This window comes from Carettochelys insculpta, chromosome 13 (assembly GCF_033958435.1).
Source record: "Carettochelys insculpta isolate YL-2023 chromosome 13, ASM3395843v1, whole genome shotgun sequence".
NCBI lineage: Eukaryota > Metazoa > Chordata > Testudines > Carettochelyidae > Carettochelys > Carettochelys insculpta.
Window position 1 is genome coordinate 18,112,175 of NC_134149.1, and position 25,644 is coordinate 18,137,818.

Genomic DNA, 25,644 nt, shown 5'->3' on the forward strand with positions numbered 1-25,644 from the left:
TAATCTTTTTCTCCCCGCCCCCCCCCCCCCCTTTTTTTTTTTTTTTTTAAATATACAGTTCCAGCTTCCAGGAGTCCATCAGCAAAGGTGCTCACCCTTCTGTCCAGGAAACCCAGGTTCACCAGCAAGACCTTTATCTCCTGGGAATCCAGGTGTGCCAGGTTCACCCAGAGCTCCTCTTTCAGCACCAAACATGTCACCAGGAGCTCCTTTAGCCCCTGGTAACCCAGGAGCGCCCATCTTTCCAGGGAAACCATCTGTTCCATCAAGTCCCGGAAGCCCTTGTGAGCCCTGATCTCCACGAGGCCCAGAAAAGCCTAAATGAAAAATCCAGCAGATAATACAGAGCAGGAGGGCAAAATATTCACATTAATTATAATTCCCCCCCAATCCCAAAAAGGTACTTTGTTTCAGATGCAAAAAATTAGTTTTAAAAACAGAACCATTCCTTGCTTTTGAATGTTTAATAACAGGGTGGAAAAGGACCAAAAGAAGGGAAACTAAACAGGGAACCTTCAGTTTTCTAAACAAGCGCTTTTCATTGAAAATCAAAGCTTTAGAGTACTGTGAGGTTATAAATCCACACACACCAACAATCTCTGTGGTTTTACAAGTACCAGTTTTGTCAGATGGCTGTATTACCTAGAACAAAGGCATTACTTACAGTCTGACTAGAACCAGAGTCTATAAACTGTCTCATGACTAAGGAGCAGAAATCATCAAGTGCTTCTTGCTCTATCCTACACTGCAGGAGTAGATGTCACCCAAAAGCCCCGGCACCTCTAGGATAGCATTTGGCATGCTGGGGTAGAAGATTCAGAAATCCTAGAACACACTGGTACAAACATGGCTGGAAACCATGGTGTGTGAAAGTGCTGAGAGGGCACCATCAGGAGTGTTGCTAAACGGTTGCAAGGACAAACAACTGAGCGTTTTCAAGCCAGCAATGCCTCTGCAATGATTTCCTCGTGTACATCAGGTCTCCTCAGAGACAGACAGAAAGAAAACATGCATTTAAAATTTCCCCCTTCTGACTTTTCTGCCATTCTGAATGGCACATTACGTGGTATGTTTGACTACAAATACCAAAAAAACCACAGAACTTAAAAATTGTTTCAAAAGTTGCATGCTGATTACCATATGCATAGCTATACCATAAAGTGACTGGGGTTGCAGACGCCAAACCTATTTTACATTAAACATCAGTGGTTCCAAAACCGTATCCCACTGAGTGCTTGAGCTCACTGGTCACAAGGTTCCTGGTTCTCCTCCTTAGTCATAACTGCTCCATAAAATGAAGAACATAAGAATGGCCATACTGGGTTACACCAAAGGTTCGTCTAGCCCAGTATCCAGTCTTCCAACAGTGGACAGAGCCAGATGATTCAGAGAAATGAGCAGAAGAAATAATCAAGTGATCTATGCTTTGTTGCCCATTCCCAGCTTCTGGCAAACAAAAATTAAGGACACCCTCCCTGCTCATCCTGGCTACCAGCTATCAATTGACCTATCCTCCATGACTTCATCTAGTTCTTTTACAAACCTTGACTTTCACAGCATTGTGTGGAAAAAGAGTGCCACTGTTGTCTGTGCACTGTGTGAAGAAACACTTCCCTGTGTTTGTTTGTTTTAAATCTGGTGCCTGTTAATTTCATTTGATGACGTAAAAAAACACTTCCTTATTTACTTTTTCGATACCAGTCATTTTTAGACTTCTATCATATCTGCCCTTAGTCTTCTCTTTCCCAAACTGAAAAGTCCTAGTCTTATTAATCTCTCCTCATAAAATAAGAGAATCAGCTAAAAGAAATTCAATACTTTCCCAATATTACTTTTCCATGTAGCAACGGCTCTAAAATAACAGTGATCATCACTAGGATGGGGAGAAGTCTGGTGCTCATGAATTGAAGGGGATGGGTAGAGAGTTTGAGATCTGTGTTGATAAAATATGGTACATTACACGGACAGTCTAAAGTCTGCTAACTAACTCCTCTCTTACCTGGTGCTCCGGTTACTCCTATTGCTCCTGGGGTACCTGGTTGCCCTTTTGACCCACGTAATCCAGGTTGGCCTGGACTGCCTGGAATGCCACGGCTGCCCTTGGGACCTGAAGATTCAGAATGGAAAACAGCATCATATTATTGTGAAGTGGGATTAGATACTGCATGCAAAGCTAATCCCAAAACTCCACCTTTTGGACTAAGTTAAACTATTTAATGCCACTGCAAGTTTGTGATCATCTCATTAACTTAAAGGGACAAGTCTTTTGTTTTGGGGAGGTGTATAGTAAGGCAGAAGTCCTCAAACTCATTGTTAATGAGGGGTGTTAACAGAATTATGAAGAGAAGATGTACACGGTACAAGTGTTGGTGGGATGTGAACCCCGCACTTCCTGAGAAGTAAGTACGAGCCCCATCTACTTGTGCTACAGGAGTAACTATTGCTTAGCTGCCATTAAGGAGCAGGACCTCTCTTCACTGGAGGGAAACTCAGCACAGGCCATAAACTAGTATATTACATATTTAAAAATCAATTTCCTTACCTGGAAATCCTGGTATGCCTGGAGGCCCGGGTGCACCAAATGCTCCAGAAACTATACAGGGCAAGGTGATTCCTAAAAAAAGAAATATGTTGAAACTGGACCTGGTTCCCTTTTAGTTAGCTGGTTAATTATAACACTGAGAATTATAATGAGAACACTGAATATTCAGACTAAATTATGGGCAAGATGAGAGAACCTATGTACTGCAAATCACCACATGTAATGTACCTATACATCTGCCACAGGGTAACTCCTCCTCAACAAAATCTATTGCTTTGTGAGATGGTCATGACTAACATTGTTGATGTTCTAAGATTAGCGACACTGGTATGGGACAGAACACAAGCTTTATCTATTTTCTAATCCCACTCTTGACAGTTACTCACTGTGTGACCATTTTTGTGTCATTATCTGTAAAATGGTGATGATACCTGAATCTAAGAACTGCTATTTGTTATTTGTATTATGGTAACATTCAAGAGTTCCAGTAAAGGATGAAGGCTGCACTGGGCACACACTGAAAAGAAAGTCCCTGCTCCAACAAGTGTACAATCTAAGTAGAGAGTCAGCTAGGGGCTGCTCAGAACTTCTACAAACTTCAGTAATTTATTCAATGAAATATTGAGATAAAATTAGGCATTTTTTTTTTTTTTTATATCTTGAACCTTCTTCTCTGTCCCTGTGTTTGTGCTTTCTGCTGGGTCATTCCACGGGTTTACACGAGAGCTTTGTGCATGCATGTGTGGTATTTTTCAAATTTTGCCTTTTCTTCAACTGATTCTTCTATAGTTCATTAGTCTGAAAGATAACCACACATCTTAGCTGTAAGCATCCTAGTGGGCAGTAGGAATCTGTAGCAGTGCAGCACACTCCATTGCTTCAATTTCCCATAGAAAGGATCTAACTTATCTGTGGATGAAGTCTGTGTGGCATTTTCAGAGATATCAGACTATCAAATTTATTTGATAAATCTTTTACATCTGCACTGCTCACACCTTTGCTGGACTCTGACAATTTGACACCCCAATGACAACAGATGAATGCTGAGATAACTAACCAGAGGGTCCAACCCTACAGACCCTTTTGTAATATAAAGATCCCATTTTCTTCAATAGGAATGTGCTTCAATAAAATGACGGCAGGGTTAGGACCTACACTATTAGACTGGGTTTGGCCTAAAAACTCCTAAAATACATTAAGCTTCTGCAAACTCAAGTCACATAAGAATTGGGCCTTCAATTAAGGTTAGGACTATATTCTTAAGAGCGGGGAAGGGAGACTTTTTTCCTGCCCTCCCCCACCACATTAGAGCCGTTCTATACATAAAGTTAAATAGTTAGTTGCTACACTAATGACTAATACCCAACCATTCAAATCTGGTGCAATTGTTTTGGTAGGTTCAGTGACTAACTAATCAGTTATTGTGGATTAGCTGCTTCCTATTTTTTTTACAAATATTCTGAAAGAGCTTTCCACTCAATGCCCACTCCCAACCTGAGATTCCAGGCCAATTCCTGCCCTGTCTCATAAGGCCAGGCACTCCAAATCTTGGCTGCATTTCTGGACCAGGCTAAGTTAGTTTATCTTTTATGACAGTGGGCTGGTGGGAGCCTATGACTTTATTTTGTAAACAACTCTGGCATCCTTAAAATAATGGCAATTTTCAGACGGTTTCTGAAATTTATTAGTAAAGACACTGAGAGAAATTCATTCCTCATGTAAATAGCATGAAGACACTAGAGTTACACCAAGGACAATCAATATGGCCTTCTACTTCTGATTTTAATCAACAGTGGGAACAAGATGAGGCCCTGGCCAAAAGAAAGACTAAATGACATAAGAGGTCTTTTCTATTGATATGTCAAGAAGGTGATGCTTGGATTACATTTAGTTTTGAGGCTGAATCAGAGCTGTGATTTGGGTTCAATGACATCTAATTTCAGATTTCAGTAAAACTGGTCAAGGTCTTGTGAAAGCAGCTTGTCTCATTAGTTACACCAGACCAGGTGACATCCAAAACTTGTGCAGAAGACAATTGTGGTTTGGGAACTAGGAATGTAAAATTCCATTTAATTGGTTAACCCATTAAACATGAGATTCAACTGGTTAACCAATTAAAGGGGGAGAGAGTAGGAGGGCTGCTCCAGCCCCACCACAGCCAATTTGGAGCCTCTCCTCCTACCTCCTTCCCCCTACCACAGGCAGGGGCTCCTCTAGCCCAGCCAGAGCAGCCCCTGACAGCAACATGCCAGGGCTCACTGTGGTCTGGGGCTGCTCCAGGCAGCTGACATGCTCAGGCTCACCACAGATAGCGGCTACTCTGTGAAGCCAGAGAAGTTCCTATCTGTGGTGGGTCCTGTGGGGCTGCAGCAGCCCCCTGCCCACTGTGTGTGGGGAGCTACTCCAGCCCCTCCTCACCCCCACCCCCCGTTAACTGAACAGGTACACATCAACTATCAAGGGTGATGCTTCCCAGTCAACCTTTAACTTGCCTGGAGAGCAGGTTCAGAGCTAGGAATACAAATGTGAACAGCCACCTGACAGAAAAGCAAAATGGGGGCAAAAGAGATCCCAGGATGATGTCCATTTTCCATCTCACCTCTACTTCTACCCCCGCACCTCCAAATTTGATCATTTTGAGATTGTGATTCATGTGCTCACAAAATTGGGGTTGAGGGAAATGACCCAAGTAACAAAATTCTAGTGAATCAGGGCTGCTGGAGGATTAAGACTTCAGCTAATGAGATATGAAGTGAATGTGCAGGACCCCAAGATCAGGGAAGGGGTAATTGGGAAGAAAACCTCCTAGGGCGCTAAGGTACTTGTGTTTTCACACTGCTGTCCAGGTACTAGAAGAAACAACAGAGATATTCTGCTTTGATACTGGAAAAATCAAATGTCAGTGCTCAAATTCACTACCTTTACCTTGATGCAAGGCATTACTTGATAATAGAATGAATTTATAAGTGACTAACCCTATGAATAATACATACACAAAACTTAGCAATAACCCTTTCATATTGGTGCTGTCTTTAAAACAAACCACTGCTCTTTCTAGGTGGTACCACAGCTCAGCCTTTAATTGGGCATGAGTGAAATTCAAGAGCATCAAAAATAGATAAATAAAATAAAATAAAATATTCACTAATCTAATTTATATTTAGTGGTTGAGCAGTGAGAAACATGTTCTTAGGTTGCAGAATCTTAAGGCTCAGTTTGTGGTCAACTGTTAAGGGGGTAGCAACATTTCAAGAGGCGATGTCTTTGCTCAGATCCTAGCATTCTGCATTTCCAAGCCAGACACAGAATGTTTTATGAAAGGTCAAAAAATCAAAATCCATCTCTGATACTCTTTCTACAATCACAACATTGTTTAGAATGCCATTTTTCAAAAAAGAGGATCTTCAATCCATCATCTAGCTCAGAAAGGGCAATTTAATTAACATTTTTATATTTAAACACATTTTTTTAAAAGGGGACCACTTAAATGAACGTCTAGAAAATGACAGCATTCAATGCTTTGTGTAACTAGCTAGCACTAGACTGGTAGTACAATGGGAACTATATTTGTAGAGCAATTGAAGGGCAATGGTAGTACACTAATTAAATGGTTTTCACATATTCCTGGGGTCTGATAGCATGATAAAGTGACCAAAGCTTAGTGCTCACCAGCTACTTAATATGCTATGTTTTCACAAGCAAGCAATGGCCTCTGAATGACATGGGGAACAAACCTATTGTGAAAACACAGCGAGAGGTCTCTGGGAATTGCACCAAAGGCACAAAATGGTTAATATATTAGCATTTCTGAGCAATTTCATAATACTGCTCACTAATTGTGCAGAGGTATTGTTCTAACATTCTATGTCCTGGTAAAAGACATTAGTTGAAGGCAGTGTGTGTCATTAAAAAATGAAAGTCAATGCAAGTAATCACTTGACTAGGAACCATCAGATCTTAATACAGAATTTATTTTTAGAGGAGAATTTTCATCTCATCTCTTGTAACTGAAATTTTGTGAGGCTTTAGGCATAATTCCTTGATGTTAACTTAGGCAATATAATTTCAGTAGGTCAATGTGTCTTTTTGAAAATATTGTTTGGCCTTTATCATAATGCTTTCCAATAAGGGCAGCGTAAACACCAATTATTTCTTCTGACCAAGCAGTTTTCTTTCATGTTAGATGAAGCTTAATACATCAAAAGTGATTTTTTTAATAAACGCAATGATTTCCAAGGACTGGCAAAGTGGTTTTTATCATGGAAGTGTAAATTGATTGGCTAATGACTTATTCACACTCTTTTATGTCCTCTGCTGATAGATGCTCTGCTACAAAAAAAGGCCATTCATTGTTAGTGGTGTTTTGAAGTAACATTCGCTAAATGTGTTGACTTTTGATGCATCCCATTTCACACCCAGTATTCATGAGGCTGTGAATGTCAGTGCATGAAGCACATTCCCTCTAGGTGCTCCCCTAAGATGCACTCTGCATTTAGCAGTCCATGTAAGAGATGTTTTAATAAGCAAAGATATATAAATACATTCATACAGCTATAGGTTATCAGAGCTTTTAGCACATGACATAAGTTAGGAAAAGGCTTATGCAGAAAGTTCCAGTGGGATGCAAGTGTTGACCATTATAAATCAGCCCATTTTAACAACCAAATGAAACACTGGTGCAGTGTAACGTGTCATTCTGTGTATCTGTGTAATGGTGGGAAGAATGGGGAATCTCCCCATTGCTATTCTGGTAACCAATAAGGCCTAGCTCTCACCTCCCTCTGTGTCTAAGTCTCCTTTACCAACCTCCACACCGCAGCAGCAGTCACCTATACCAGTCAAGCAAAGGAGCACAAGTTAAACAAAGTCAGAATACCCATAAGACCGAAAGCACCTTTTTTCAATCAATAGGCCAAACATGCTCACAGACATTTCTTGTTGTGTACAGTGTAGACATGTCTTTGACATGAGACTCAGAGTCAGAAGAAAACTGTATTTAGTTCCATGTCATTGTAGCAGTGACTTATGTTTTGGGGAAAATATGTCTGTGAATATATTTAGTTGTATTACCAAAGTGTAAATATCACAAATACAGAAGGTTAAATGCAAACAAACAAGGTGAAAAACATAATAAAAAGCAGCAGCAGCAGCAGAAAAGGAAAGAGATTGCTTTTGTTAAAATCACCTTAATAAGTAGCTTTAAAATCCAGACACAGAGAATATTTATGAGCAATAGTTGGGTGGTGAGACCTTTTTCCAAACTGTAGCATATCTGAAACATCACATATGAATTCTAGATTTACTGGCTTCTTCACTTTTCATTAAGTGTACCTTGCTCTGTATGGCCATATCAACTACATCAAACAAAATACAGAACAATTCTCAAGTCCCACATGTGGTGCTGCTAACTCTGGCTGACTCACCAGAGGCAGAACTGGGATCTCCAGATCTAAAACATAAAGTTTTTTAGCTGGAGCTAAAGAGCTCTGTAGCCAGGGTGTGTAACAACTCATATCCTCTGTGAATGGGGATACGGAACTGGTAACACACTCTTCAGTAGTGTACCACCTGCTAAATACAGGCAGAATCTCGTGAAATCAACCATAATTGATCCTTGTATTTGGTGACCATGAAAAGTCCCTGGACATCTTGCACATATTTTATTATATGTAGCTATAATATTTATGCCTTTCTTTATCTAAAGCTTCTCATCTTAACTACATTCCTAGCAAAAAATCACCTTGGCTATGTCTACTTGAGCCCAAAACTTCAAAATGGCCATGCAAATGGCCATTCTGAAGTTTGCTAATGAAGCACTGAAATACATATTCAGCGCCTCATTCGCATGCCAGCAGTCACGGCACTTCGAAAGTGCTGCGGCTCGTCCATGGGGCTCCTTTTCGAAAGGACCCCAGCAACTTTGAAATCGATTTCGAAAAGCAGCCCCGTCTGGACAAGCTGCACAGCAGCGAGTCACAGCAATTTTGAAGTGCCGTGGCTGCCAGCATGCTAATGAGGTGCTGAATATGTATTTCAGTGCTTCATTAGTAAACTTCGAAATGGCCATTTGCATGGCCATTTCAAAGTTTTAGGCTAGCGTAGACACGGCCCCTATGCTTGCTTGTGGCTATAAAACTGTTTCTCCTACAAAAACAGCTACAATCACTAGCTTCATCTTGCATCCTTGACTGGCATGAGTAGTTCATACTCGTTAGTAATCTCATTGGCTTCAGTAAGATTATGTGGGTGAGTGAGGGCTGCAGTACCAAATCTGCCCTGCCCTGCCTTGCCCGTAGTCTATCCACATTTAATTTAAAAATAGATATCTATTTTATTGATTTGAAAATACTTGGATCTCACTATGAACTTTTCCTTTAGCTGGCTGGTTTCCAGGGACCTAGCAGCTTTCAAAATGACAGTTGTCCCCAACAAACTTACCTGGAGGACCTGGAAGACCTGGCTGTCCTGGAAAACCATCCACTCCTGGGTCACCTGGAGGGCCACGAATTCCACTAGGACCTGGGAAACCACCGCCAGGAAAACCGCTCTCCCCATGCCGGCCCTTGGAGCCAGGTAATCCTGGTAGGCCTTTCTCACCTGGAAAGCCTAGTCCACCATCACCCTATATAGAGCAAAGACAGCGCTGAGAACCAAGTGTAACGGAATGACTGCACATTGCCACAGTTTGACAAGCGGACCGAAGCGTTGCTTGTTTTGTGCTGTTCAAAAAGACTCTATTAGACACTGTGAAGGTAGTGGAGAAGGTTCCAGCCTATATGCTTAGCAGCAAACTTCAAAGGTGTTTGATAAAGTATATGGAAATCTTGTAGAATCATAGAATCATAAAACACTAGGACTGGAAGGGACCTCGAGAGGCCATTGAGTCCAGCCCCCTGCCCCAATGGCAGGACCAAGTACTATCTAAACCATCCCTGATAGACATCTATCTAACCTGTTCTTAAATATCTTCAGAGATGGAGATTCCACAACCTCCCTTGGTAATTTATTCCACTGTTTGACTGCCCTGACAGTTAGGAACTTTTTCCTAATGTCCAACCTAAACCTCCTGTGCTGCAGTTTAAGCCTGTTGCCTCTTGTTCTATCCTCAGAGGCCAAGAAGAACAAGTTTTCTCCTTCCTCCTTATGACTCCTTTTAGATACCTGAGAACTACTATCATGTCTCCCCTCAATCTTCTCTTTTCCAAACTAAACAAGCCCAATTCTTTCAACCTTTTTTCATAGGTCACATACTCTAGACCTTTAGTCATTCTTGTCGCTCTTTTCTGGACCCTCTCTAGTTTCTCCACATCTTTTTTGTACTGCGGTGCCCAGAACTGGACACAATACTCCAGCTGAGGCCTAACCAGCGCAGAGTAGAGCGGAAGAATGACATCTCGTGTCTTGTTCACAACACACCTGTTAATGCATCCCAGAATCATGTTTGCTTTTTTTGCAACAGCATCACACTGTTGACTCATATTTAGCTTGTGGTCCACTATAATCCCTAGATCCCTTTCTGCTGTAGTCGTTCCTAGACAGTCTCTCCCCATTCTGTATGTGTGAAACTGATTGTTCCTTCCCAAGTGGAGCAGTTTGCATTTGTCCTTATTAAACTTTATCCTGTTTACCTCAGACCATTTCTATAATTTATCCAGATCATTTTGAATTATGACCCTATCCTCCAGAGCAGCTGCAACCCCTCCCAACTTGGTATCATCTGCAAACTTAATAAGCGTACTTTCTATGCCAATATCTAAATCATTGTAAATTTAATACTTACAATCTTTCTAAACGTAGGAGATGCTACTAACTCAAACCACTGCATAATACATTGTATTTGCTAAAACATACGCATTACACATGCTGAAGCTGTTTTGCCTGTGTCTTTCTACTTAAAAGGTTCGTGGTCAGCTTTTTCTGTTTCCATATTCGACTCCTTTTATTTGGTAGATAGCATCTTTTGTTTTTTACAAATACAAAACTTAAAAATTAAAGCAGTGCCTGTCTTTTGAGAATTCTGTCTCTCAGACTTTCCCCATAGTTTATACTTATGATTGTATAATCAGAGATGTACTGAAGAGCTATTATTAATCATGAAAGAGAGAGAAATTCCTGGTAAGAGGGTGAGTCTTTGGCACTGTTTTTCCTTAACAAAGTGTCCTGCTTAACACTGCTCAGCTGCATGTAGGTGTAAATATTACATTTATTTTCCAGCTGGGCACTTCAAATTCCAACCCATATATGACTCTTGCTATACAATCTTTGCCCCTCTGGCTCCATTCATTCTCCCATGTGAGCAATGTTTGAAAGATTCTGAACACTTAGAAGCTGACTCAGTAAAGCAACTTAAAGCTCCTCTGTCCCACAGTTGGGAAACAAGCCCAGGATTTGTGAATTGTACTTCCTTTCTACATATACAAGCAGGGCTGGCCACTATCATTTATCCGGCTAATTAATTCCATGCCATTGCCTCAGCAGTTGAGCCTCTCTTTTCCTCTGCCTGAGGCACTTAACAGTTTGGTTTCTATAGGACTGAAATACTATAGTCTAATTAAAATCACTGGGTACCATATAGAGGTATCCCAGTCAAATTTACCTAGGAGATCAGACTACATGTTCTAATGGTCACTTCTGGCCTTAAACTCCATGAAACTATGACATTTCTTTCTTGTTAGGATGACAAGAAATAGAGTCTATCCAGAGAACATCAGTTTATGAATCTAATGCACAGCTTTAGATCTGTGGACAGCTAGAGCAGGCCCAACTATAACTAACAAGTCAGCCTTTTACTGTCATTGTTCCATCTTATTACAAGTTTGAGGCACTCTTGTTCTTGCTGAACAAGAATAAACTCACCGGAGGACCCGGCAGACCTCGTAAACCTGGGAATCCATTTCTGCCAGGAATTCCTGGGATGCCAGAAGGCCCTCTGACTCCTGTTGCACCAGGATCTCCCCGGGGACCTTTACCTCTTGCAAAGGATGGTTCCCCCTTTTCTCCCTTAAGGCCTGGAGATCCTGGTTGACCATGCAAAGCCTGCAGGCAGAAAGCAAAAAAAAAAAAAAAAATTCATGGAAAGACCTTCAGTCCACAGATTTCATCATGAGCAGGAAAAATTAATGAGAGAGAAAATATTTATACAGATTGAACCTCCCTAATCCAGAACTCAGTAATCCATCATGATTTTAATTAGCCAGATGACTACATATCAGGGATGTGGTCAAGTTTTCTGTGGTTCCATAAAGTTTGTTTACAACCACCAGTCCTGGCTCTAGTGTTCTGTGCTGTTACTTATCTGTAATTTACCCCTAAATGTTTTCTGAGAGCCCAGGAAGCAGTGGAAGTATTGTAGTGTGCTAGAAAATATTGACCTCCCATTGTCCAGCAAATTCTCTCATCCAGCACTAGTCAGGTCCCAAGGTGCCAGACAAGGGTGTTTCAACCTGCATAATAAATCAACAACAAATGCACAGAGGTCACTGAAGCTGACAGCTATTTCAAAATTAAAGGTTGAAATATTTGTAAAAAATCCTCCCAGTTTCGATTTACACAATTTTGGCCAATAAGATGAGAGCAAACACTTTTTTCTGAACCAGCAGAGACTGAAGAAATCCTATCCTGACTTACTGGAGGCCCACGTGGCCCTTGTGCACCCACAGTGCCTGGATCTCCCCTGGAACCCTTACGCCCAAGTTCACCAGGATTTCCTGGTTGACCCTGAGGGCCTGGTGCACCTCTTGGTCCAGCTTGTGTGACTCCTCCATCACAAGCACAATCACCTGGATCCCCTGGAAAACAGGGTGAAAGAGAATGTTTGTCAGCATTGTGCAAGCAGATAATTGGATCACCATTACCTGAACTTCTCCACATGGCTTTGCACTTGGTGTCACTGATTAATACAAAATGAGCAAAGGGAGTGTAAAACCGTTCTGTCTGAGCAGTATTTCACAGCCACTTCATACAGGTTTCAGTGAGGACACAAGTGGCAAGAAAGGGAAGTTAAATTTAAATTTAAACTAAAGATAAATTTCACCTTTAGTCCCTTTTAGTCCCAAAACTCCTGGTGGTCCCTGTTGTCCAGGTATTCCTGGCTCCCCAGGTTCTCCCTCAAGGAGTGCTTCAGATGGAAACACAGGGCCTGCAAAAGAAAGGATGTCAGCAAAGGCATGAGGAAATTTAAACTTCACTCAGCTCCATTAGCCAGCGGTAACAGCTACTCTGAGCAGGGGGCATGGAACCAGACTGACTCCTGGAATAAGTGAATGTAACTGCACTAATTTCAATTCCATGAAAAACAGAATTGGGCCTAGTACCATATGCTATCCATGTTAAGTTTGATTTGGCTTGGTAGGTTACCACGGAGACTAGCAGAAGAAGGTCAGAGTATTAATATTTTGGGGTTTTTCTTTTCTCTTGGTATTCCAGGCACACTTCTTATTTCAAAAATTAAACAACTGGCACAAGACCTAACCAAGGTGAAACTGAGAGAGGAGTGCAAATTATCCAGGTCAAACCTTGCCTCTCCCACCCTCCATTTCCACACGGGGACCTGCTGCTGTAGAACACTGAGATTTCACTGCACTGAGGAGGCAGGGTACTGGGGCCCTGCAGGGAGCACTGACTCCTACATGTCCTCTGAAGCCAGATTATGTGGGGACTCACTGCACCCTAATGCAGGTTTTTAAGGAGGAGAGAGGTTGAAATGGGGGCAAATCACTGGATCTCCGACAACGCAGCTCCATTTTCATCACTGTACTATGGGAACAGGAGCTATCAGGGTATCTGCTTTTTGTACAGAGGATCTGCTGCTGATGTGAAAAACTGCATTCCTCCGCCCCTCCTCCCCTCTCATAACTGCCTGTCTTCTGCAGAGCTCCCCAGCCTCTCTCCCAGTTGCTTTGCCAGTGTGTTGGGACCAGGAGCTCATTTAAAAATAGCTAAGAGATTGGAGGGCAGATTGCCTTACTGAAGTTTGAGATGAGAAAAAAAATCAGCTCCCTCCCTCTTGCTTCCCCCTCCACCACTGCAGGATTATTCCCTACATGGATCTGCATGTAGGGGGATAGAGGAGAACATTCAAAAATATCACAGTTAAAATCCTTTCCACACAAACTTGGTTTTACAGCAAAACCCAGCCTTGTCTGACAAAGTGATTGGCAGGCCTAGCTTTAGGCAGATCCAATAAAGGACCCCATTAGCTCTAAGACGCTTTCTATACTGCACAGCACAAACCTTCCTAATCTTCCACGCAAACAAATGCAACAAAATATCTGCAAAAAGTTATGAACTTTTTAGAGACAACTGCCCTGGGGCTCAGCAATATAAAAGGGCCAGAGCTCCTGCCTGTGGTCATAGGGCATCAGCTGGAGCCCCAGACTCTTTAAATTATTGTCAGAGCACAGCACAGTACGGCATGCTCTGACCAGCTCTGAGGGTTGCCTGTGGATATGCGCAGTGGAGCTGATGCCTCGCCACGCAGGCTCCACCCCTTCCACCTGAGGCTCTGACCCCTCTCGGAGTGTAGTGCCAGGCCCCCTCCTCCATCTTGCCCAGGGGCCTGGCAATTCTGTCAGCCCTCCTGAATTGGACTGACTCATTTATTGCAAAGAGAATGGTTGTGCCTGCTCCATTGACTTCGTACTGTTTGACAATAGCATGAGGGACAACATAATACTCATCCCATTTCCACTGGCTGGATTCAAGTGTGCTGCACATCCTGGAAATTCAGCTTTATCAAGAGGAAGTCAGGTCACTACCACAACATACCAAATTCCTTAGCCGGCATACAAGGCAGTGTTCTAAAATGCAAGGTCTATACAAAATTAAACACTTTTCGTTTATCACTTGTTTTTTAAGCAGTATGAATCAGAATGTATGTTGTTACACTGAGCAGGACAGCAACAAAATACAGATAAAAGGCCAGCAGTCTTAAATCTAAAAGATGCATCTTGATACTTTGGGTCTTATCTGACAGTCTTTATCCAGAGTATGTAATCATCTGAACAGTTCTTATAAGAACATAAGAATGGCTGGCTATATTGGCTTAGACCAAAGGTGCGTCTAGCCCAGTATCCCTCCTGTCTTCCAACAGTGGCCAATGCCCGGTTCTTCAGAGAGAACATCTAATCAAGTGATCCATTCCCTGTCACAGATTCCCAGTTTCAGGCAAACAGAGGTGAGGGACATCATCCCTGCTCATGATGTCATGGAGAAAAAACAAGACACAACAGAAAGCTTTACATTTTAACAAGAGATAGATGATTAATGTAATTACATTTGGTACAGGCATTATAAGTGATTTGCTGTGTAGCAACCCAACATTGGTTGGTAAAATTCAAATAACTGGGCTTCCATGCTTTATTCTTTCTGGATATCACCTAGTCTGATGATTGCCCATTAACTGATGAAATAATCAAACATCCAGATAGAGCTGGCATTTTACTGCACCTGGAGAATTTAGATCAATGATACACTACATGCTCTTTGCCTAACTGAGGCATATAGCTTCATGCTAGAGCCTATGCATTGCACGTACGAGGTCCCAGGTTTGATGCCCCACTTCTTCTGTTTTTCAGTACAGTTGTTTGGCTGTTAGCCTATGACTTGCAAATCATAAATTTAGCTTCTTGCTTTGGCATGGACTTCCAGCATAATCTTGGGCAAGTTATTTAGTCTCTCACTTTCTCAGTTCCTCTCCTGTAAAATGGGCACAACAGCATTTCCCTATTTCTCAGGGTTTTACAAGGAAAAATGTATTACAGGTGGTGAGGCACTCACATTCTATGCTCATGAGGGACTACATAAGCACATTAGAACGACACACTCTCCAACGGTAAATAATCTATTTACTTTAGAGAGGGCATCTGTCTGTCTGTCTGTCCCTCCACCCAAACGTTACTCTGTTTGTTCAGGAACTCCTCCTGAACAGTAAGAGTTAGGACCACCAAATTTGGTATGCAGCTTCGTCTTCTCCTAACTTACAGCAATGTCAGGGTTTGGCTGTGCCAGGAAAGTGAGATTGCCTGGAATTTGCTGGTTTTCTATAATACAGAAAGGGAGGAGGCTTATAGGAGTGGCAGTTATACCGCAGAATGACCACTGGGGGCAGAGAGCACAGGGAACAACTAGACAGCACAGGGGGACAGCAGCATCAGGAAGAGAGAGGCCAGCTGAGGACAAGGATCTCCATATTGCCTGCCAGTGGCCCAGGTAAATGGTCTCCCTACTACACCCCTTCCTCCAGCAGTCAGCCACAGTGCCAGACCAGGAGGAGAGGCGCTACTCAGCAGCCCTTCCAGCCAGCAGTTCCGCCACCCCAGAGCAGCACTGACTAGGGCCAGGCCGTGCAGCCCCAGTCCCGCTCCCAAGAACTAGGGTAGAGAGGACTGGCATGTGCGGCACCATCCTTGCCAAGTGGGTGACCCAGGTGAATCCTCCCCCACAGACTCCCAGGCCTCTGCTCTAAGCCCTTTGGTGTAAGCCCCCGACCCTCTGCCATGACTCTTGCACTGCCTACCCCACCCTGAGCACCCCCACACCTCCTAGTCCCCTTGCCCTGAAGGAGCTGAGCAACACTGGGTAAGTCTTCTAGCACACATATATAGTGAGAGAACATGTCAAAAGATTATTTTGTTTGTTTATATTTTAATTGTTTAGAAAAGCAGGTCTAAGAAATTTACTTACGTGATGGACCTGGCAGTCCTGGGGGTCCTGGCATACCCGGTAAACCATCTAGGCCTGGAGCGCCTGGTAAACCAATTGTTGTTCTCCCTCGGTCTCCTGGTTCACCAGTAATGCCTGGAATACCTGGAAATCCCCTGCTACCTAGAGAGAACACAGGCACACACGATGTAATTTGCCAATGCTCCAGCAGCATGTAGAGCTAAATATTTTTCATTTTATGAAGATTTTCACTCCCCATGGGGCTGATATTACATTCATGCAAGTAGTCCTATAATTACACATAAAGAGAAGACTATTAATAACAGCCATCTTTGAGAGTCATACTCTTCTTTAACTATTATAAGGCAGATGCCTAGGCCAGCGAAAATACTGCCTCAGTGCAGAGTCTCAGTTAAGTCACATTAGCCAGTGAGCATAAATAATTAATCAAGATCATAAATATTTTGAAAATGTGAAACACAGTATAAAAGTTACATAACTGTTACTGAGGGAATAATATATAGCAGATAAATAGATAAATGTAGACTTTTCATATCTGAATATTGTCCATGGAGCAAAACAATTTTACAATTAATATTCAATCAGTAGATTATTTGAGGCAAGTGTTCAGTGTGTTAATTCAGATTTTATTGACTACTTTTGACTGAACATACCAGATTGTTCCTGTACCATAACTAGCTCATCTATTTCTGAGCTTCAGTTTCCAGGATGAGTACTTACACTCACTTTTAACAGATTTTTTTTATATTTACTTAGAGTTGTTTGTTTCTATGAACAAAACTGTCAGCCAGCTCATTCGCCTGGGAACTCACAAACACAGAAAGGTCATGCACACAGCTGTGCTGCAATATTTACAGTAAACACACAGAGATATGTCCATTGACTTCCTGGGCATCAGACCATACATGTCTTTCACTGTAAATGAGAAAAAAGCTAGATAAAGTCTCTCCCAGGTTATCTGTCTGTATCTCTGAATTAAATTGTTTTCGCATAAATCACTATCCCTCACACAAGATTCCTTGCATCTGATGAAGCGAGTCTTTGCCCATGAAAGCTTATGCTCCAAAATATGTTAGTCTATAAGGTGCCAGAGGACTTCTTGTTGTTCCCAAAGCTACAGACTAATATGGCTACCTCACTGATACTATTCCTCACAAAGTTGCGAGAGTCTAGCTATTGCAGCTGGCAGAGCATATCACCAAGGCTATGTCTACACCGTAGCCCTATTTCAAAATAAGTTATTCTGGACTAGCTGTCCAGAACAGTTAGTCTGAAATAGGACTGCTAGCCACAAAAAATGTATTTCAAACGGGCACTTAGCTATTTGGAAAGACATAGTCTGCACACATAGAGCTTAGTTTGAAATAACTATTTCAAAATAGGTGCTGTTAAGACAGGCTTGGGTGAACTGTAGCTGTATCGCAAAATAAGTTACACAACAGGTTAAGACAACAGGTAGCAGGAACAATATACTGTAATTGAAATAGCCCTGTTATTTCAAGCACAGCATTTCACTGCAGGTTTCTATTTCGGGATACAAATGTATTCCGAAATAGAAACCATAGTGTAACCATAGCTGCAGGGAATAGTGCTTATTTCAAAGTAGTTTTATATATATATAACTTTTTTATATATTTTATATATATATATATATATATATATATATATAAAAATAACTATTTTGAAATAAGCACTTCCCCACATCTTAACAGCACTTACTTCGAAATAGTAACAGAGAGGGAGCTGTGCTAGTCCATACACTATCAAAACAATGAAGGTCTGAAGAAGTGGGTCTGTCCCACGAAAGCTCACCTAATAAATTATTTTGCTCATCTTTAAAGTGCTACTTGACTGCTTTTTGTTTTGATACTTTGAAATAGTTATTTGAAACAGGCATTATTCCTCCTGCAGTGAGGTTTACTGATTTAAGAAATAATGTACTTGCTATTTCATATTTACTTCCAAATAGCAGGTGCGTCATGTAGACGACAGCAAAGTTATTTCAAAATAACAGCTGTTATCTCAAAATAACTTGGCTGTGTGCCTGTAGCCCAAGGCTGTGTTAGTGAAGTTACACACATTGCAATTGCTGAAGTGAGGATTTCAGCACCTCAATTAATAAGAGACTCAGCAGCTGTTTGTTTCCTTTTGTCATACACAAGCAAGGACAGCTATAACCCTGTGGACAAAGAGCATGCCAACAGTCTAACTTGGAATTAATATTAGCAGATGCTTTACCTGGAACAAGTGCTGAGAAACCTGGAGGACCAGGGTAGCCTGGTAAACCAGCAGTCCCATCATCTCCTCGAGGGCCTGGTGGCCCTGGATTCCCAGGATCTCCACGCTCACCTATTGGACAAAAATATTAAAAGGAGAAAAACTTAAGAATGGGCTGCAGGAAAAGTCCAGGTAATCTATTCCTGTCTCCCACCTTAGCCATTGCTCAGTACGAGTGGAAGGTGGTGACCCCTTCTAAATGGACCTATTCACCCAATACAACATGGGTAGAAATGTCTCCCTGTCCCCAGCTGGTGATCATCTTATGCTCCAAAGCACTATATGCAGAAGATAGTCCATGTTATTTCCATCCTCTCCAACTGAAGTGCAGATGTTGTTCTCACTCATGCCTAACTCAGTCCTGGAATTAACTGCATTATGCTCCTTAATAATATCCAGCAACAGTGAGTGCGTATGAATACTAAAGGGACATTTAACTTATTTTCAAGAGAAAAGGGGGTGTTTTCTCTTAATAGCATTGCCACACCAAAATAAGCTGTCAAGGTGATATATATTGTTATGTATTTTCTGGGCTTCAGACACACAGAGCAATTAACACAGTCTATCACTCATGTTCGAAACATACCATTCCACCTGTGTTCACACTGCATTGCATTTATTTGGAGAGTTACAGTCAAGCTGGGTCAAATTTACCCCTCTCATAACATCATTAAGTCAAAGGAATTACAACAGGATTGAATTTGGCCCACTGAATGGTGCTGGTGAGTTGATAAGATAGTTTGTGCTTACATGAAACAATAAGAAGGACACAACTGAGAGCGGATTAAAACAGGTGCTTTAAAATGGCTTTTCAAAACAAGAACAAACAAACAAAAAATCCGAAGAGTTACCTGAGACAAGTCCTTCTTCTTGATCAATAGAAGTAAGAGGGCCTGGAGGACCCATTTCACCCAATTCACCCTACAAAATTAAACAGCTTCATACAGTTTTCAAGTTCTTTAATGACCAGAAAGCAGAGAAGAAAGATTGCTTGATACTATGCATGGCTCGGCTTTGGTGTCAAAATTAATAACAATTCCTTGATGTAATAAGGATTTCTTCTTTTAATTAATTATTCCCTTTGATCTTATGTTCTTCCTGATGCTCTCTGCATTTATGTCTTATTCGCACCTTTTGTATGATGAAACTAATGGCTGTCCACTGAAAGATGCTCTTATGGTTTATCTGCCTGTTCCCTGCAAGCTCAGGAGAGAGCAATGGCATCCTTGTACCATGTTCACAACACTTAATTTATCAAACCAAGTTATGGACAAATGTCAGGTTCATCATTCCTGCTCACCCAGTTCTGTACAGCCCCTTGGTAAAAGCCCATGTGAGTTGTTATTACTACATGGATGTCTAAAGCATCCATAACTGTAATTATTTACAGGCCCTTCAGCCCTGAAGTTCAGTAACTTGAGCTTTGTCTGGTACTCCAGCCATACCTGACCTCACCCAACTAAAATAAGCAATAAGGTGGCAGTATCTCCTTGCCACTCATCACTAGTGTCCCAATGGTGTCAGCTGATAAAACGCTGGTTTGTTGCTTCTTCCAGCAACGCTGCTTTGAGAGAGTAGACCAGTATCTCTACTCCTTTGATTGCTAAGGTTCAAGGTGGGGATCAACTGAAGGATATGGAAGGGACTGTATTCCCATTTCTTTCCACTATAGAAGCAACTATCACACATAAAACACAGGATTAACAGGCCAACTCATATAATGAAATTAAAATACATGAGGGTCCACCAGAAAACCATAACCACAAATTTAGTTACCCTAGCAATGAAACAGATGGAGAAATGACATTAAAGAAAACATAATGATGCAGAGGAAAGAAAGAGATCTGACTAGATCAATGACAAATTTGTTATAAGAGCAGTGCTTTAAATGGTCCCATTGGAGAAGTTACCTTCATTCCTTGCATTCCATCCAGCCCAGGAAATCCAGCGAGACCCACCTGACCCTGTAATACAAATGCATGAACTGACATTGCCTTATGAAACAAGAAGGGATGTATCTTTGACGCCTCATTTTAGTGTTCTCCTCTGCCTGTGTTGGAATCACTGTCCCAGTCTCTTGTCCTACAAGCGGTCTGCAAGAGCAGAAAGATTGGCCCATGGGAAGGGAGAATCTGTAGCAGCAATGTCTCCACTCTCTTAATGAGAAACATACTGGGGTTCCATAAGGACACTTTTCTTGGCTTACTCAGGACAATGGGGGCAGTGATTGGGTTGAATGTGAAGCAGGGAAAATCAGGGCATCTCCAGGGCTCAACAGAATTGCTGAAACTGCTGGTGAGCGAGGGGACATTCAGCAAACTGTGCCCACTATGTAATTTCTCTCTCCTGCCTCCTCTTCTCTCCTAAGTCACAGGCACTAAATTGTGTAATTTTAAAGTCTTATCTCACTGACGATCCATTTCCCAGTACAGTGTTGCAATCATGTGTATGGTTCAGAAGAATATGAGGCTTACCATAACCATCAAAATTCCCTTTGGATTTATGATGCATTGACTAATGTATAAGTGCACTACTGCACTCTACTGGAATGAGTATCAAACCTGCCACAACATATGGGTGCATTTAAAGGGAATTCTAAAATATCTGCTGGATTCTAGTCCAGGATTCATGGGTGGCAGGCATAAGAGACAAAGGGAGAGAATGCTGCCCCTGGGTCTTGGCAGTCAACCTCTTCCCTCTTCCTACCCCTATTCTCATTGTTCCTGAAGGCTCCCACAGTCGACTGTTGCTGCTTGGAGACTGGTGACTCTTCCCCCAAAGTGGATCTGTTAACAACTTAAAAGTGAAAAGCCTTCCAACCTGCCAGACCCATTAGCATAACGGTGAACTGTAAAAGCCATTTTCGTAATAATTAAACCATTTAATGGGCATGTGTCAACCTTACTTACTGACAAAAACAGCTGTGCATTACTAAGTCTAAAGAACTTTAGTTCACAATTTACTTTAGATATTTCATTTAATTGTTTTTGGCTGAAGATTATAAAACCATATCTATAAGAATTCTTTTACAGATATTTAGATGCATAAGGTGAGTACTCAGCTTTAGCCATAAATGTTGCGACCTTCAGACCTATAGGCCGTGTCTGCACATGCCCCACATCAAAAATCCCTTATTCCCAAAACGAATTGGGAATAAGGGAATTTCAAAGTCAGGGATTTATTTCAAAGCACCTACGTCTCTACAGCCAGTCTGTGTTTGCAAGCAGCACTTTCGAAGTGTGACTGGCTGCCATTATGCTTATGAGGCACTTATTATGCATGTCAGCGCCTCATTAACTTGTTCCGAAGTGCCTCATTAACATGCCCCTTCTGAAAAGAACGGGCATGTGTCGACAAGGCCACAGTTTTTAAAATAGATTATTCAAAAGACCACTCTTACCTGAAATACATATTTTAATTTTAATTATTATAGTACAAAAAATTACTTTCAAAGTCTTCTTGTCCTTTTTATCCACCCCTACAATCTTTTTACCTTCTTAAAGGAACAACATTTCTTTTCTTCAAGATAGCTGGATAAATAACTTTTCCTTTTATTTCTGACTATTTGATGAACTAATTTTAAGAGAACCCGCCACCAAAATCAGTACCTTACTAAGATGTAAAATCCTTTAAAATCTAAAATCTTTGGAAACATAATTTAACATAAACATACAATTAAATTTCATAAACATGTCTTGTCATGAAAATCACACAAAATAGCGTAACTTTTTCAAAAAACAATGAACCCACTAAACTGCTCTGACTGGTTAATTTAAAATAATGCCATTGTTTCGATAAGTTTAAATATGTAGTAATCTGAAATGATTATTTTATGAAGGCTTAACAGTATATTTAAAACATAAAATCAGCTTAGAAATACTGAGGAAGAAAATGTAAAAAAGAGAATGGCTGCGTCATGTATTACATAATATTTAATGTTGTATTTGACGGGACAACTGAATTCCCCTTACCACAAAGTTTTGCAAATAAGTCTCTGATGAACGTCAGGGTATATCAAAAACCCATAGCTGCGTCTACACGTGCACGCTACTTCGAAGTAGCGGCACCAACTTCGAAATAGCGCCCGTCGCGTCTACACGCGTCGGGCGCTATTTCGAAGTTAACTTCGACGTTAGGCGGCGAGACGTCGAAGTCGCTAACCTCATGAGGAGATAGGAATAGCGCCCTACTTCGACGTTCAACGTCGAAGTAGGGACTGTGTAGACGATCCGCGTCCCGCAACGTCGAAATTGCCGGGTCCTCCATGGCGGCCATCAGCTGGGGGGTTGAGAGATGCTCTCTCTCCAGCCCCTGCGGGGCTCTGTGGTCACCGTGGGCAGCAGCCCTTAGCCCAGGGCTTCTGGCTGCTTCTGCGGCAGCTGGGGATCTATGCTGCAGGCACAGGGTCTGCAACCAGTTGTCAGCTCTGTGTATCTTGTGTTGTTTAGTGCAACTGTGTCTGGGAGGGGCCCTTTAAGGGAGCGGCTTGCTGTTGAGTCCGCCCTGTGACCCTGTGTGCAGCTGTGCCTGGCATCCCTATTTCGATGTGTGCTACTTTGACGTGTAGACGTTCCCTCGCTGCGCCTATTTCGATGTTGGGCTGAGCAACGTCGAAGTTGAACATCGACGTTGCTGGCCCTGGAGGACGTGTAGATGTTATTCATCGAAATAGACTATTTCGATGTCGCAACATCGAAATAAGCTATTTCGATGTTGGCTGCACGTGTAGACGTAGCCCATGACTCACATTTGTTATTCACAAACGTAGTGCTTTAAATTAAGCACCTTCCACATGTCTAGTCTTCACAATGTGGTATGCAATGGAAAACATGCTCCCATTTTCTTTGGAAAGAAATTTTAAAAGAGTGTTTTTTCTTCCCAAGCGTCATTTGCTACATTTGGATTCAGGGATTTGGCTGGAATGGGTAAGCTGAGAGAAAAGAGAAACAATGGGCAGGATGTAGGGCACTGGGGAGGGGGCAGAGCCTGGGAGGAATAGGGATGGAGTATGGGTGGGGCCGCAGCCTGAGGAGCTTGCCTCCCCATGCAGCAGCTTCACCCACCACCCATGCCAGCCTGTGATCCTAAAGAGCCACAGACCAGCTCATAAACAGCACTGTCAAGAATCCTTCTGCTCAACACTCATTTCTGTCAAATGATCATTCACTTTAACACTCTCACTTACAGTATCTGTGAAAACAGGGCTAGGACAGAAAGCAGTGAGGACTGAACCTACCCATCTCCAAGGACCTGACAACCTAAGAACGTTCACTGCCTAAAAGTAAGCTAGTGAAAATGGCTTTAGTAGCTGTTCTGTGACCACATTGCATTGGTATAGCTGAAGGCACAAGGGCCCTCACAGCCTCTCAGATATTTAATGCACAGCGCACTTGCACTGCCAAACTGGACACTACGTGAAGGATGGCCCTGACAGAGGAAAAGTAGGAGAGTTGGTTTCACTGGGAGGGAGTGTACAATTTCAAGTCTCTGTGCAGGTGACTTGCTAAGCCTCTGGGGGGAAAGCAGTTAGGGAGGGAGACTCTTATATTGGTTTCCAGACATTCTTCTGGCAACTCTCCATTCTTCTGGGTCATTGACAAGGAGCTTGTTCTGGAAGACAGGAGATGACCCTAGACATGCAGATGACTTCTTGAAATGTTAGAAGTATTTCCAAAATTAAATAAACCTTGTACCTTTCTTCCTGGAATCCCATCAGGTCCATCTGATCCCATTAATCCCTAAAACAGTAAAATATGCATTATTTAATCTTTATATTGCTTCCATATTCAAAAGTCACAGTCAGGTTTAGGTCCCATTATGCTAGGTACTGTACAACATATACAAATATATGAGTCCTGCTCCTAACAACTAAACATCTAAAGGTGCAAACCCTGACTCAATGAAGTTAATACAATCATTGCTTTTAATAGATCCCAGATTTCATCCTAAATAACCAGAGTACCAAAAACCATATTTGGAATAATTCAATAGTATAAAGGCCAAAAGTTGTTTCATTTTGTGTAACTATTGCCATATTTAGCATAGCTGAAATGCTTATACGAAAAATCTGTCCTGATCCCTCAAAATTACTGATACCCTGGTGTCTAGCTTCACGTTGTAAAAGTAAGAGAGAGGTCATTTTTATTTTGAAAAATAATTTAAAATTTCTGAAAAACAAACAACAGTGGAATCCTTTTGGTCTTCATGTTATATTTGAAAAGACTATCTCTGCAGGTTGTTTGTGGTAGTCTGAAGGATCACTGTGTGGCTATCACATGACTTGGAATGTGCAGATCCCCTTGCTAGGTACCATGTTTGATAGGTATATATTCTCAGAACAATATCACTACTCAGAATAAGGGACACAATCTCAGGTGACTGGCCCCTTTAAGGGGACAGAGGGCCAACCAAACCTTTGCCAATTAATTAGCTGCATTCCAGCCTGAGCAGGTGGGAGTAAGGAAGGTCATATGGAGAGAAGCCAGGAAAGGAAACGCTCTAGTGGAAGGCCTTGAGCCAAGGACTGAGACTGGAACACAAGGGGAACCTGCCTGGGAGCCAAGTGCTGTATACCAGCGTCAGAAAGACTCTTAAAGGTATCCCAGAAAAGGGTTAAGAACATGTCCTAGAGAGCTGGCAGAAGAGAAGATCTGAAGGGCAGAAGAACCTTTGGTTTGTTGGAACTTTTCATTTTGTACTCTTGCAGCCCCAGAAGAATTAAGTTTGTGACTTGGCCAGAGGACTACCCACATCTCCAGTGCAGACCTGCATGCAGAGATTAGAATTTGAGATTTATCAGTCCATTTTTAATGTGGCAGGTTCAGGCCACAGGGCTCCTTCAGAGTGGGAAAAAGTCAGCCCCAAAAGGGGAAAAGATCTGCTAAACAGAAGCAGAGGGCAGCAGGGCAATTAGAAGCAGCAGGGAGGGAGCTGGCTCAGGCAAATTGGGGCCAGTTGACACCACTGCTGGCCTTTAAAAACATCCACGGTGGGAAGGTGAAGGAGAAAGGGGAGGACAGGAGAGGAGGTGTAGGACAGACAGAGCAAGAGAACAAAAAAGCAAAAAGTTTGAGTGTGAGTCAGACAAACCTGAGCAGAGAAACAGCAGGGGAGGGAGTCCCGGGAGGAGTGGCTGGGCTCCC

At 42.1% G+C, this 25,644-nt stretch overlaps 1 protein-coding gene across 3 annotated transcripts in view; it reads right to left on the reverse strand.

The window, feature by feature from the left end:
* COL4A6 (collagen type IV alpha 6 chain) overlaps positions 1 to 25,644 on the reverse strand; it is a 244,677-nt gene that overhangs the window by 25,390 nt on the left and 193,643 nt on the right. The window contains exons 16-29 of one of the 3 annotated variants that reach the window (XM_075008102.1): positions 24,196 to 24,240; positions 20,413 to 20,466; positions 19,354 to 19,423; positions 18,464 to 18,574; positions 17,081 to 17,140; positions 16,226 to 16,366; positions 12,576 to 12,680; positions 12,170 to 12,330; positions 11,399 to 11,578; positions 8,981 to 9,164; positions 7,318 to 7,371; positions 2,543 to 2,614; positions 2,000 to 2,107; positions 96 to 317 (exon numbers count right to left, since the gene is read on the reverse strand). In XM_075008102.1, coding sequence (XP_074864203.1) covers positions 96 to 317; positions 2,000 to 2,107; positions 2,543 to 2,614; positions 7,318 to 7,371; positions 8,981 to 9,164; positions 11,399 to 11,578; positions 12,170 to 12,330; positions 12,576 to 12,680; positions 16,226 to 16,366; positions 17,081 to 17,140; positions 18,464 to 18,574; positions 19,354 to 19,423; positions 20,413 to 20,466; positions 24,196 to 24,240 — 1,567 coding nt within the window. The remainder of the gene's footprint in view (positions 1 to 95; positions 318 to 1,999; positions 2,108 to 2,542; positions 2,615 to 7,317; positions 7,372 to 8,980; positions 9,165 to 11,398; positions 11,579 to 12,169; positions 12,331 to 12,575; positions 12,681 to 16,225; positions 16,367 to 17,080; positions 17,141 to 18,463; positions 18,575 to 19,353; positions 19,424 to 20,412; positions 20,467 to 24,195; positions 24,241 to 25,644) is intronic. The other 2 variants (XM_075008105.1, XM_075008104.1) reach the window with 2 other exon arrangements.